This window comes from Delphinapterus leucas, chromosome 21, assembly GCF_059928025.1.
Source record: "Delphinapterus leucas isolate spDelLeu-1000000601 "Yukka" chromosome 21, BTC_Dleu_Yukka2, whole genome shotgun sequence".
In the NCBI taxonomy this organism is placed as follows: domain Eukaryota; kingdom Metazoa; phylum Chordata; class Mammalia; order Artiodactyla; family Monodontidae; genus Delphinapterus; species Delphinapterus leucas.
The window spans coordinates 17,231,939-17,246,846 of record NC_143149.1 but is presented as its reverse complement, the minus strand read 5'-3'; the positions used below and the strand labels follow the sequence as shown (position 1 = coordinate 17,246,846).

At 43.7% G+C, this 14,908-nt stretch overlaps 1 protein-coding gene across 4 annotated transcripts in view; it reads right to left on the bottom strand.

Annotated features, from left to right (window-relative positions):
* Positions 1-14,908, bottom strand: part of MTUS1 (microtubule associated scaffold protein 1) — a 105,304-nt gene that overhangs the window by 17,850 nt on the left and 72,546 nt on the right. For all 4 annotated transcript variants that reach the window (XM_022571074.2, XM_022571072.2, XM_022571076.2 and 1 more), the window contains one exon: positions 7,741-7,807. In XM_022571074.2, coding sequence (XP_022426782.2) covers positions 7,741-7,807 — 67 coding nt within the window. The remainder of the gene's footprint in view (positions 1-7,740; positions 7,808-14,908) is intronic.

The window sequence follows — 14,908 nt, the reverse complement described above, 5'->3', positions numbered from 1 at the left end:
CTGGAAAGTGGATCTGAGTCAAGAGCCTGGCTGAATAACCGGCATAAATGTTCTAAGCTTCAGGCCTGAGGAAAGTAAGTTAACATTTTAAGGAAATCACATTTCAATCAAGAGAATAAATTTAATATTAATGAACAGGTGAGTCTGATACTATTCTGTGTCTCCTCCCTGATGATTCATGTTTAGGGGGCAAGGTTGAATAGGGCAGGTCAAAGTTACCGGTAGGCAGAGACTTCCCTGGTGGTGCAGTGGATAAGACTCCGCACTCCCAACGTAGGGGGCCCTGGTTTGATCCATCCAGGAACTAGATCCCACATGCATGCCGCAAGAGTTTGCATGCCACAACTAAGGAGCCCTAGAGCCACAACTAAGACCTGATGCAACCTAATTAATTAATTTTAAAAAGCCACCTAGAATTAAAACAAAACAAAACAACAAAAAAACCCCAAAGTTACTGGTATGCATATGATTTGGAAGCCTATGTACAAGAATGGATTCAGTTCAGTTAGAGCTATTTGGTATTATTCTCTTACTCTGCTCACATAAGTCTTACATACATATATTTTTTACATTAAGTGAACAACATTCTGGACAGCTAGTGTGCTGTCAAAGTGTGGCCCAGGGAGCACCTGCATCAGTCACCTGGATGATCATTACAAGTGGACTCCTCCATCCCAAGCCACCCGAGTCAGAACCGGGAATCTGCAGTTTTAATCTGGCCTATTTTATTACACAGTGAAGTTTGAGAACCACCGACAGATTACATTAAATCAGGAAATACTGAACATATCAAAACTGGACAAGGACAAGTGAGGGAAAAGACCAGGACAAGGAAGAAGACTCAACAGGCTTTCAGAATAGACATGCTTGGGCTTCCCTGGTGGCGCAGTGGTTGAGAGTCCGCCTGCCGATGCAGGGGACCCAGGTTCGTGCCCCGGTCAGGGAAGATCCCACATGCTGCGGACCGGCTGCGCCCATGAGCCATGGCCGCTGAGCCTGCGCATCCGGAGCAAAAAGAACAGACACGCTTGGTAATATGGTGCGTCTGTACAGGTGAAAGAACCTAACCTTTCACTTATAGAGACAGCCAGCCAAAGTCTAAATTTAGAAGAGACAGACAAGGATAGAAAAAGAACAAGCCAAGTTTAAGACGGAATCAACTCCCTCTTCAATCAACTCAGTGAGATAAAGAATTGTTTTGGCATACGGTTGGTTTTCATTACATATTAATAGATTTTTCATTAAAGCCCACTTCAAAAATCACTTCTGGAATTCTGCAACTCAAAAGTGGCTTAAGTGTAAAGAGTTTTAAAATTACTCTAAATATACAACCTTGTTAAACCATAACTGTACACAAAACTAGTGAAAGAATTAACACATTCCATAAAGGTGTTAAGGGAGGTTAGTTCACAGACACAGTCAAGTGTTGATCAGACAAGGTGTACACTGCTTTAGGCAGAGCCAAGTCACTTTTTCCTAGTACATAATAACAAGATATTTTAATCTAATACTTCTTGACTTGAACAAAAAGATCCCAAAAGTAGTTATCAATGCAAACCAGTGTTTATATCAAATGATTTCCCCATCTTTCCAACAGTTTCACCATGGTTTCTTTCTCTGTAATTAACGGGAGTTTGGTGGTCTAGCCATCCTAGTTTTTATCCAGGTGCTTTGCTTTTCTGGCCTATTGACCTTAAGAAAGTTACATAACGTTTAAGCCTCAATTCTTCCCTCCGTCCCTCCCTCCCTTCCTATACAATGCAAACCAGTAGACTTAGAGATGAACACTGATGTTAGGAAAAAGTAAGCACTCAATAAATGTTGCTGCCATACCCATCATCCTTACATACAGAGGGCAAAATCGACTAGTCTTCTGAACCATTATTATGGGAATTCCAGGAATTTTTAGTGAATAAAGGGTTAAAATCTCATTTGTATCATGACATAGGAACAATCAGGACAAATGTATAAAAAGATGTGAGTTAGCTATTAATTCTGACGTCTAGAAAATAATTGTGAAATACAAACTACCTTTTTCTTCATTAATTTAGATGAAAAAATGTGATTCCAATGATTAAGATCAATACAAAAATACAGTAGGAACCCTAAAAGATCATAATTATGGCGCTCCATTACACCAACATGACCATAAGATCAGAATGACACATTTATTCCATATCTCAGAGGTAAAATGTTTGCTGTGGATTATGTAGAACATTAAATTGAACTGTAATTTATTTTGAGGGCTGACATTTTCAAAATGACCTGATTAACTGGGATTATCAGGCATAATGGAAAATGTCTTCAAGAGAACTGTAGCTCATCTTACTTTATTACTTAGTTTTAACGGTTTATAGGAAAATATCTGTGTACAGAAACCATCAAGTATAAGCATATTATAAGGATAAAACCAACTTTCCCTAGCTACCATCCTCAGCAGTAAAATCATTCATTCATTCTCTGAAGTGCTAAGCATCAGAAGTGCTAACTGCCAGGCCCAAGGTACTAGCTGGCAGAGCTACAAAGATGAAGGACGTACTGGCCTAGCCCTTGAAGTGCTCACAGCTCTGCACTGTGAAAAGAGGTCTATAAACAAACACCTAGAGGAGCAAGGTACTTGAAGGGTATAGTAGAAGGTGCAGTTCACTTGTCTGAAGGATTTGGGTGAAACTGAATTGAAGACAAGGTATTTTTAGCTAAGACTTTAAAAATAAGCAATGAGAAGAAGGAGGAGTTTGAGAGGCAAAAATAGAAAGATAGTGGGAAGAGGAGAGAGCCTTTCAAACAGAGAGGAGGCACAAACGAGGCATGAATCAGCCTCTCTGCCTGGGACCTTGGGAGGGAAAAGGAGGTGTGCAGAGAGGAGAACGAGGGTCAGACACCATGAAGCTACACCGGAAGGTTACAGACACATCATACACGGTGACTTTAGTATGCTTGGACTTCTTCCCAAAGCCAAAATGGAGTCACTTATGCTTGTTAAAGATGTCCAATAGAGGACACACATGAGATTTATTACAAGTATAGTCCTGGTAGCACTTGGAGAAGAGAGAAGCAGGCCTGGGGGCAAGGTGACCACTGGGATATACTGCAGGTGAGAAATCACAGGACTTAAATTAGGACAGAAGCAGCCAGAATGCTGAAGAAAGATGGATCTGGGCGACCTTTAGAACACAGCCTGGTATCATGTGGAGGATGGAGGAAGAGGGTTATGACCTTAGTTGGCAGCCTGGGTGGTAAGTGAATAATAATCCAGCGCAGAAGGTGATGAACAGACTCTGAGGCATAGGTCTGAATGAGGAGACACTGCAGAGTATTCCGGAAGCAAGGGGCTGGGGAGTCAGGAAGGTCTGACTACACTGGACTGGCTCATCTAGAGGCAGCTCTTCACTGGGAAGAAAGTATTTACAGCTTGGGGAAGGAGGGGACTAGAAAAATAAATCTGTGAGTCATCACCCTACAGGTTGTAGTTGAAACCATGGGAATGGGTAAGAAAAACAGCCGACGATGAAAGCCTTACGATGACCTTATTGAAGGGGTAAGTGAAATTATGCTACATCCACTCAAAAGGCATTACCGTGATCATTAACCACGAGCGTATGAAGACCAAGAGGCAAAATGGGAAAGTGCTCGACATAAGTTTAAACATCAGAGTATCTACGATAACATGGAAGGATCTCAAAAACATGAGGTGTAAAAGAAGCCAGACACAAAGAGAATTTATTGTGTGTTTCCATTTACATGAAACTCTATTGCAGAATGGACAAAACTAACCTCGAGTGATAAAAATAAGGTCAGTGTTTGCTTCTAGGGGAAGAGGGTCTACTGGAAACATAACCTAAAGGTGTAGGTTACATGAGTGTGTATGTTTGTCAAACTGATGCAACAATAAGCATCCCGCTGCATGTAAATTATACCTTAATAATAATAATAATAATAAAAGACTGCAAAGTGGTATATATTCATATAAACAAAGGAATATGCCAAAATATGGAGCTATGGGTTATTTACCCCTCACTCCACAATTTTCGTTAATTTTCACACATTGTTCTTAAATAAAAAGAAACTTTAGGGAATTCCCTGGCGGTCCAGTGGTTAGGACCCCATGCTTTCACTGCCAGGGGCCCAGGTTCGATTCCTGGTGGGGGAACTAAGATCCCACAAGCCACGTGGCGCAGCCAAAAAAAAGAGAGAAAAGAAACTTTAAAACCTAAAATGCCCATAAATATTTATCAATTACCCATGAAAATGGAAAGCACATATATATTTTTTCATAGGAAGCAGGAATGGATCTCTGCAATTAAAGAGTTTACTGTCTGGGGACTTCTCTGGTGGTGCAGTGGTTAAGAATCCGCCTGCCAATGCAGGGGACACGGGTTTGAGCCCTGGTCCGGGAAGATCCCACATGCCGCGGAGCAACTAAGCCCGTGAGCCACAACTACTGAGCCTGCACTCTAGAGCCTGTGAGCCACAACTACTGAGCCCACGTGCCACAGCTACTGAAGCCTGTGTGCCTAGAGCCCGTGCTCCACAACCAGAGAAGCCACCGCAATGAGAAGCCCGCGCACCGCAACGAAGAGTAGCCCCCGCTCGTCACAATTAGCGAAGGCCTGTGCGCAGCAACAAAGACCCCCCCCCCCCGCAAAAAAGAGTTTACTGTCTGAAGACAATAGGAAAACACAAGATATACTATATACACAAATGCAAAATATCAAGGGCTCTCTGGAGCAAAGGGAGCCTCACGCTTTGGTTCTGAGGAGACTGCGAGGGGGTTTTCAAAGAGTTTTTTAGCAGAAGCAAATGTTATGTTGTTCCACAAAGCAGGCATGGCTCAGATGCAGATACGCACAGGCTGTGCTGGAGGTAATAAGCTGGGTTAACCTGGGAGCAGGGAGCACCTGTCAGGAAACAAGTGAGACCACAGTGGGCAAGTCAGTCAGGGGAGGAGATCATCAGAGACAGTGAGGTCTGAAGATCAAAAGTGCAGACTTTACTTGGGTTTCAGTGCCCCTGAGCTTATGAGTTGTCCTTTATTCTTTGCAGTTCTTAGCAGTTTGGGAACCTTGCCTCAATTTTCATAGAGGAGGTAAAGAAAAACTACTCAATGGGAAAGCGACACCAACGATGCCCCATTATGTCAGAGGGGAAAGGTGGGTACTTTGATGGCATTGATGGTGGCGGCTCTCTTTTCTTGAGTTGCCTGTGATGGACCAGTCACTATGCCAGTCACTTCACATGTACTACCATCTTATTCAAACTCCAAAACAATCCAGCAAAATGCATATTAACTTCCTATCACCAGTGAGGAAACTGTGCTCAAAGAAGTCAGGTAACTTCTAACCAGGAGTGGATGGACAAAAACCCGGACGGTGGACTCCACGCCCCAAGTGCCTCTAACATATCAGGAAGGGATCCATCACATCTCACCTTTCCATTTGTACGTGAAGAGCAAAATTAACCTGTCCTAAGGCATTTCTAATAATATTTAGTCGAATTACTATTCCTTTCTGCACCAGAGTCTCTGCCCTCGCAAAATAGCAAATGCAGTTACTACACATCTGTCAACTGCATGCATCTGAACAACTACTATTTGACAGCAGTTAATACTTGGTGGTAGGCGCTTTGCAACAGTTGCCTCGTGTAATTCTCGTGGCCACCCTTGAGGCAGACACTACCGCCATTTTACAAAGAATGAAGTTGGGACAGGAGGCGCGTGCTCTGTCTCCCCTGCCCGAGGTCACCCAGCTACCAAAGATCTGAACCTGGACAGTATGACCACACAGTCTAACAGCTTTGTACCACTGCCTCACATTTTAAAACTGAGCTGTAAACTTTGTGGGGTGAACTTATTCCTATTGCAGCTCAATCAATCAAACCGGCAGCTTTGAGAACATTCTTCCTGGACTGTTCCATCAGAAGAAGGCTTCTCTCCCTTCCCCTCATGGAACCAAAAATCTTCCCCCAAATGCTCTACGCTGTTACGTGAACAATTCAATCTGATTCACCAGCAGTAATGCCACACTTCCTGAGAGAGTAGCCTTGGGTGACCGGATGATATGGATGGGCCAAACACTGCATCCTGACACTCCGAGAGCAGCAGTAAAGCCACACCGGGGCACCGGCTCCTTATCACAGGGAAGGTGAGAGTGGGTGCAAATGGCTACAGCTATTTCCTGTCGGGCTAAGTAACTAACGGGAGGTAATGAGTCCCTGGGTCCCATTGAGGTCACTGAATCGCGCTATCCACTGAAAGGTGGAAAGAGGATTCCCCCATTCAAACTGACTGAATGAGAACAGTGTTCCCTTGGCGCATCTGCCTCGTCTTTGGGGGAGGCTGAAACGTGAACCCCCAGCGAGGCTCCTCTCCACCTCTACCGGGTTAGAGCGAACCCTGAAACACACACAAAAAGACCTCTCTCCTGATCTGCTAACCCTATATCCATTACATTACTTAAGGCGCAGACAAAAGCAAGTTAAGTTGGTCATCCGGGTAATCAAAAGGACACCAGTCACGTTCAGTAACCTGGCAGAGAGCCTTAAACGTCCCTGGGAGCCAGGCTGTTTCTTATCTGTGGTTTCCTTGAACTGTTTTCCTAGAACTCTCAAGTCTTTGGGGTCCTGAAGTTCCATCTGTCTCACAATTACTCTTCCCAAAAGAGTCCTTCCTAAGATCAGGAGAAAATGATGCCCAGGACGAGGTATTTGGGCGAGTCAGGAGTCTGGCATTGCCCTGCATTGGGGGGTGAAGAGAGAAGAGGAATATAGACGGAAGTCTTCGCCCCACGTTCATGGCTACTTGATCTTTGCCCGGGCATGGTAGGGGAGGGGCACTTAAGAGGGTTCAAGTCCAGCAAATTATATTGACAGTATTTCAACTCTGGTGTTGTCCAAAGAAAAACGAGCAGTTTCTCCTGGAACTAGACGAACATAATTTTCAACTCTGGCTGTGGCCTTTCCATTATTTATACACGTACCTACACACGCTTTCAGCACACACAGAAAACCGCAAAGGGCAAGGAAGGCAGCCTTTCAATGAACTGCTCCAGACCTGGCTGAAGCTACAGCAGGAAGCTGACTGTCTAGGGCCGTGGTGCCTACAGCGCATGGGGCTCCCGAGGCAGTCCGCTCGCTCTAACACGCAGGCTGCACGAACCCAGGGCTCTTCCAGGAAAGACAAGAACTAGAAGAGAGTTCGGCCTGGAAACAGCAGCCCTGGGGGGTGAGTGCCACAGGCAGGAGAGACACCTGGCTTCCTGTGGAGCTGGGTCCTTCTCACTGCCAGTCCAGCTGGAAGATTAGCACAGAGTACGCCTTCTAATGCTATACCCACTAGTCACAGAGCACCCAAGGAAGTGCAATATCATTGCTGCTACTGGAGAGGGAATTTCCTCACCACTCTTTCATGTGAAAGATGGTTCCAGAAAGAAAAAAACCTGACGGAATTATCTAACTGTAATCCACACACTTACAAAAAGCATTCCGTCCCTCTCTCCAGGAAAAGAAATGTTTTGGTCATCAGAAACTCTGCTAGGCTTAGTCAGATCAGTGCCCAGAATTCCATGAACTTGAGGTCAAACTGCCAAGATTCAACAGAAACGTCGATGGTCAGTGTTTGCACAGATGCTGGAGTGAGGGGCTGACACGGCAGACACCACGCAGACAGGAAAACCAACTGAGACAATTTTCCCCTCCACCCGAAAAACTGGAAGAAGGAAAAAAAAAAAAAAAAAAAGCTCTTACCTAGCTCTCCCCGGAGGTTAACAAGTTCTTGAGATAGGGTTTTGTGTTGTTTCAATGCTTCCTCCCGCTGTGGAAAACACACATCAAGTTACTCATGTTTTCAAGAGGGTCCCTTTCAGTAAAGCACACATTTGTTATCACCAGGAAAATGAGACTCAGAACTGAGAAGCCAAGATATGAATCATTTAGGCTAACAGTTTGTGTTGTTAAAAAACACAGATGTCCCTTAGTTGTTAAGGAAATGCACATTTCAAAAATCTGTATTTTCTCAGGTCCTCGTGAAACATTCATTTGAGGCACTGAATGGCCCGTTTAAAAATATTTACTTTGAGCCATGCTTCACTGCTGATCCCAGAACCTTTCAGCTAAGGCATACTTAAGACGTAATGCATTCTCCTCCTCCAAGGGCAATAAAGGTCTAATCAGTCTAAGATAAACGTTTAATGTTCTAAACACATGCACTTATATGAACTTTATCCTGTATTTGCAAATAGAAAAGTTTCCTTAGGAGGCCAATCCTTTACTTCTAAAAGGAAGACGCAATAGTCTCTTATAAAGCCACGGCGAAAAAAATAATCCTTTACAAACAAAATGAAATTAATTTTACTCAGCTATGCGTTATTTTCTAAGGATGATAATATGTTGGATCAGCGATCATTCTGAGGAGATGTTAGAGAAATGAATCAAAGAAAACCAGGCAGCTGTTTCAGAATCAAAAAAGCAATTATCAATCTTGCCAAGGAGAACCATTTCTAAGTTACCAGCAACTCATCCGCAAGCGCACAGACACACATGCTTGTACAAACACAGCAATTAGATACAGTTTCTTACAAGGCAGTTTCCCTCCCACCAGCGTGTAAGGAAGGAAAAGGCAGAATTCAAAGCTCTCTGGAAATGCCCTCCCCGGGATCGCCCCAGACAGAGCTCCCACCGCAGCTGGGTCGCAGCATTGCGGACGGAGATCATGAGACCGGCCTTTGCAGGCGAGAGTTGCTTGTCACTCAAAGCGTTTCCCCCTCACGCCAGACCACCTCTGCCTTCGCCCCTGGCATTCTTCCAGAAAAGCACTATAAACAAATACTAATTACCCTCGTTGCTGCACATGGAGAATAGTGGCACAATTTGCTACGGGAGCAGCCCATTTTCCAGCTTCTGTCTCTCCAAGTCCCCCCTCCCGGCCCCGCGCAGGTGGCCAAGCCACCCACCAGTCCGGTCGGTCTACACTCAAAGCTCCACCAGGAGGAGCGCCATTGGTCTTCGGTTGGCCTTACTTCGCATCCTGCAGGTTAGCGTGTGCCTGGGACGCCTCTCTCCTCACAGGAGCTGAGGCTGCAGCTTCTGCCTTTGGCACAGGCTGCCTGCGACTGCTTAAAGCCACAGCCCTTCATTTATGAAAAACGAGAGCCAGCGCTTAGACTGATCGATTGCCACTTACTTTCAAATATCAGCCGGTACAGGGGAAAGAAAAACCGGCCGCCTCCGCGTGGATAATGGAGTTATTTTTAGACTTGTGAACCTTTTTATTCCCCTCTCTAATTAGGGGTCATTAGATGAGCATACTTGCTAATAGAAAAAGGAAATTTATTCTCCAAAACCTGTGTGCTAAGTGAGTTATGGACGAGGTGAGGAACGGTGAAAGTGTGTGTTGTGACGGAGAATTTAACATGACATTATAAAATGAATGATGTTTTCCGGAAAAATTCATTTAAATGCTTACAACGTGGTTCCCTGGCATTTTAAGAAGTGTGAGCTGCTGAATTGAGAGTTGGAGATCAGATATATGTTATGGTTTTCCCCTTTTACTTTGTAAGTCTCTCACGAAAGAGCTAGGGAAGTTAACGATACACTAGCACTGTCCTGGACATTTAACAGTGACTGGAATTTAAGGAACACTTTCTCAATGAGTACATTTTGGCCCTAATGATATTCTAAATGCTTGATTTTTAAAACGTAGTATTAGGTTGTTCTGAAATCACAAATCAGTAAGTCCATTTTTTTTAAGTGAACAAGCAATGAGTTTTCTAATGTAAAAATTAAAGTTTGAGGAAAACCAGCCCAGACAAAATTGGCAAAAAAAGCGAATAAAAATATATATACTATATACTTCTCTTAATCTCAAATTTAAGCCTGTGTGATTCAAAGCCTTTAAGCCTTTGAACTCTAGTTCAAGTTAAGTATCAGCAAGTTTTATCACTCGAGTGACAAGAGACCCAGAAGACTGTTTTGCTAGATACACGCAAGCAGTCCTGTAACACATTCGGTGACATTGCTTAAAATTCACTCTTTTCTAAGAGCTAAATCCTTAATAGAAGGAAAAGCTGGCAAGAAGTTAAATCACTTTTCAAATTTACAGAAATCCTTAAATATGGAAAATTGAAAACTTAAGTTGGTGTAAAGTTTCCAGGAGTGATTCTGTGAACTTTTACATCCTATCACAAGTATCTACAAGGCAGTCTTTTTGCTTATTAAAGGGACTTTGTGGACAAGCAATTTCAGTAGAGTTGAAATCCAAGGTTGGTTGAATCCCTGATGTGGAACCTGGGATGCAGGCGTGGAGGACCAACCGTACTCCGTCACTTTATATGAGGGCCTTGAGCATCCACGGATGCTGGTACCTGCTGTTGGGGCGGGGGGCGTCCTGGAATCAGTCCCCACAGGTACCAAGGGCCGACTGCACGCATGGGGACACTGCCCCCAGCTTCACTGCACTCAGCCTTCCTCAGTGCCCAGAAGCCATCGATGTCTTCCAACCTCTGTCAATCCCAGTGGCAGCAACAGGAAAACCATGGGATCGTTTTGGACTCTTCCTTGTCTGATGGGTTGTGCCACAGTCGGTCAGTTCTTCCCTCCTAAGGTGTCTTGAATCCACTGCACTTTTTCTATTAGTGATGCCTCCACCCTAGCCCTCATCCTCGCCAACCCCACTCCTGAACTATGGGAAGCCTCCCTCCACACAATTTTGCAGAGGACTGGTAGATTTTTAGCCCATATTCTGGGTACAAATAAATGCCCTTGCTCGACAAGAGTCTTCCATTGAGTGCATAAAAAATAAACTTCCATGAACCTCAATCACCCAGCTCCTGTTTAGGCACCCTACTCCTCTTCTGTCCAAGTCATGCTTGCCATGCATGTCCCACCTCCACAAGCTGGAAGGCTTGGTCTTCTGTACCTGACCCATTCTATAAGCCTTCAGGGAATACTAACTGTCAATCATAGATACTACTCCCTTCCCCCACACACCTAGACAGGACATTTATCCTTCTGAATTGGTTGGCAATTTAGTACTCAGTACCAACTTACCAAGTACCATTCCAGATGCTGGGGAAAATATGGAAAAAAAATTAAGACATGGCTCCTGCTTCAAGAAGCTTGAGACCTAGGTAGAACTAAGACATCCAGGCCCAATAACTCAAGGCAGATGACCTCATCTGAGGGGAAGCAGTACAGGACAATGGAAAAACCAAGGGCTTTAAATATGATCCTATGTGAAATGCCGACCACAGTGCCCATATCATAATAGGCACATACTCAGTGTTACTTTCTACCTGACTCTCCTGGTAGCTTGCCCTTTAAGACCTTTACCCTTTCTTTGTAGATGACAAAATGCATTTGTCACTTAGATACTGACTGCCTGTTTCTTTTTGTTTAGCTGCTCCTGTATCAGTGTTTCTGTCTTAGATGATAAACTCTTTATGGTCCAGATAACAAGTTTATTTAATTTTCTTTGTATTGTAACATGCAGAGTTCCACACAATGCGAAGGAAAAAAAAAAAAAGAGGGAGGTGGGAATCTGGTTGGGAAAAATGCTTTTATACTCATACATTAAATATATGAAGTGCTCCAAGAAAAAAATGGACTCACCATAATTTAATTAGGAGTCCCTGGGACACAGGCACTTAGTCTCCGGCTGTCATCCCATCACTGAGCCTCAATTTGCTAGCTTGGGAGAGTGTCAAAAGCACAGGGGATTTTGCAGGAAAGAGCCACGTCGGATGGCTCAGATGTATGCTCTCTCTGACCTCCTCCATCCCCACTACCACATGATGAATCGTGTCCAATTTTTCGGTCTGAGACATTTTTATTTATAGACTGCTAGTGTCATTCAAAATTCATCTTTGTTCAGGTGCTACTTTAGGTTAGATTCCACTAGCAAAAACAGAATTGGAGGCACACTGAATAACTGGTCAGATGTTGGGTTGAGGTACCCAGAAACTTTCATTGGGAAATTGGGATCACTACCATCAACACTGTCTGGCACTTGGTCTGCCTGCACAGAACACGGTACAACTATTCAAGGATAAACCAAGAATCAGAACTAAAACTAACAAGAGTGTGTCCTCTGAGAAATAGAAAGTGTGGTATTGGTTTCCAGATTCATGAGACATGCATTAGAACTTCTGCTCTGTAATGAATGATGTCTACCGCTAAAGTGGTAAAGTTGTAGTTTTTTTGTTTTTGTTTCTGTTTTTGCGGTACGCGGGCCTCTCACTGTTGTGGCCTCTCCTGTTGTGGAGCACAGGCTCCGGACGTGCAGGCTCAGCGGCCATGGCTCACGGGCCCAGCCGCTCCGTGGCATGTGGGATCTCCCCGGACCGGGGCACGAACCCGTGTCCCCTGCATCGGCAGGCGGACTCTCAACCACTGTGCCACCAGGGAAGCCCAGGTTGTAGTTATTAAATAGACTTGCAACAAAAGGATAAGTGACAGTTCTAGGATTCCCTATAATCAACGATTTTTACCTATATTTTAATGCTCTGAAATGGTTTAGGAAAAATCAGCAATAATGAGATATATATGTATATATAGATCAGTATAGATCTACAATCTATATCTACCTATCTACATATCTATACATCAATCACTTCTATAATGGGTATGAGAGAACCAAAGGGTTAAGTAAAAATTTTGAAAAAATTGCTTAACTTTTCCCTTGGTTATATCTTTCCTTCCCAACTGCTTTTTAGCAGTGCCCTGTACACATTAGGCAATCAGTAAATATTTGCTGATTGATTATAAAGAGCTAGAAAAGAGCAAAGAACATTTACATAAAGACTTTATATGTTCATCTTACATCTGGGATTCCGTCCTCTTTATTGTTTTTTTTTGTTTTTTTTTTTTTTTGCAGTACGTGGGCCTCTCACTGCTGTGGCCTCTCCCGCTGCGGAGCACAGGCTCCAGACGTGCAGGCTCAGCGGTCATGGCTCACGGGCCCAGCCACTCCGCGGCATGTGGGATCTTTCCGGACCGGGACATGAACCCGTGTCCTCTGCATCGGCAGGCAGACTCTCAACCACTGCACAACCAGGGAAGCCCCCATCCTCTTTATTGATCCATTTGTTCATTGAGATACACCCTGCGTATCTATTATGTATAAGGCACTGCCATAGCACCTGGGGTGGTTTCCTAAGAAAGCACCAGAAACAGATCCAGCTCTCAGTGAGCTGACTGTCTTAAAAAGTAAAAACAACTTAGAAATGGTTACCTACTAGGTAGAGAGTGACAGAGAAATATAAGTGCTCCTAGAATACAGAGAGTAGATAAAACATAGAGCTAGAAGGACCAGGAAAGTCTTCATAAAAGAGGGTGTTTTTGAGCTGAATTTTAAGAAATTCAACGGAGTCACAGTTACATGGGCATTAGGATCTAAACTGGGTGTGAGATGAAATTCACATGCGATACAAGAATCCATGAAACTCATTAAGAGTCTGCCCTGCAGTGGACTGAAGCATCTCTCAGTGTGCCCGACCCAGTGAAATATTTTCTCTAGTGTTGGACCTAATCTTTCTCCAGTTGATCACCTGATAAAATGCTTGGTTTGTGTTTAGGGGCCAAGTCGTATGGAAGGAAAGTAACTTTTTTTTCTTTTTTTCTTTTTGCGGTACGCGGGCCCCTCACTGTTGTGGCCCCTCCCGTTGCAGAGCACAGGCTCCGGACACGCAGGCTCAGCGGCCATGGCTCACGGGCCCAGCCACTCCGCGGCATGTGGGATCTTCCCAGACCGGGGCACGAACCCGTGTCCCCTGCATCGGCAGGCAGACTCTCAACCACTGCGCCACCAGGGAAGCCTTCAATTTTCTTATTTGTGAACTCCAACTTGCATTTTGGAGAGGATTTTATTAAGTAAGAACGTCTGGTACTTAGTAAATATTCAACAAATATTAAACCCCTCTTGCTTCTCCTTTACCTTCCTGATTATACAGCTGGAGCATAGCGGCAGTGAGGGGAAGGTGAAAAGGGGCAGCTGGTGCCAGATTACAGAGTCTTATACTCCAAGTTACACACCAGAGTCATCCAAGAGAAATATAATGTGAGCCCTGTATGTAATTTTAATTTCCAAGTAGCCACATTTTTTAAAGATTAAATTAACCTGACAATATATTTTATTTAACCCAGTATGTCCAAATTATCATTTCAACATACAGTCAACAGAAAAGTTATTAATGAGATATTTCACATCCTTTTTTCATATCGTCTTTGAAATCTGTGTGTATTCTACACTTACCGCACATCTCAGTTCAGCCTAGCTACACTTCAAATGCTCAATAGCTTCATAAGGCTAGTGGCTACCATACTGGGAAAACTGGCTGTAGACAATGGAGAACCACTGAAGGTAATCAGTAGAGTGGAATGCTTTGGGATGCAGTGATTGGGATGGATTACAGAGGAGAGAGTGCAAGCCTCAAGACTGGTTAAGAAGTTATTAAAATAATCCAGGAGACAGTTATCCAGGGCTTGAACAAGGTTGGCATCGGTAGAGAGAGAAAAGAGGAGATGAAGGAAGGGGAGAAACACTGTGGGATGAGAGCTCACCATACTTGATTGCTTTCATGTGGGAGATAAAGGAGAGAAAAGAATTGACCATGGGGTTGTTAGGCTAGATACAGTAAAATAAATAATTGGTTTATCACTAAATAGACAAACTAATTGTTCCCTACATTTGACGTTATGTAGTTTCCAATTTAGCTTACTTGGTTACATAAACCAACTCTCAAAATTCCTCTCATATAATAAAGAAAAACAAAAATACTGTATGCTACTGTAATTTAAAAACTAGGTAAATGTCTGCATCTTCCCCTCAAAAAAGTTCATTCGAACAAAGCTGTAAATTGTTCACCAAATACTGATTTAAACTGTCTGCTAGCTTAGCAGCTCGTCAAAGGCACAGACC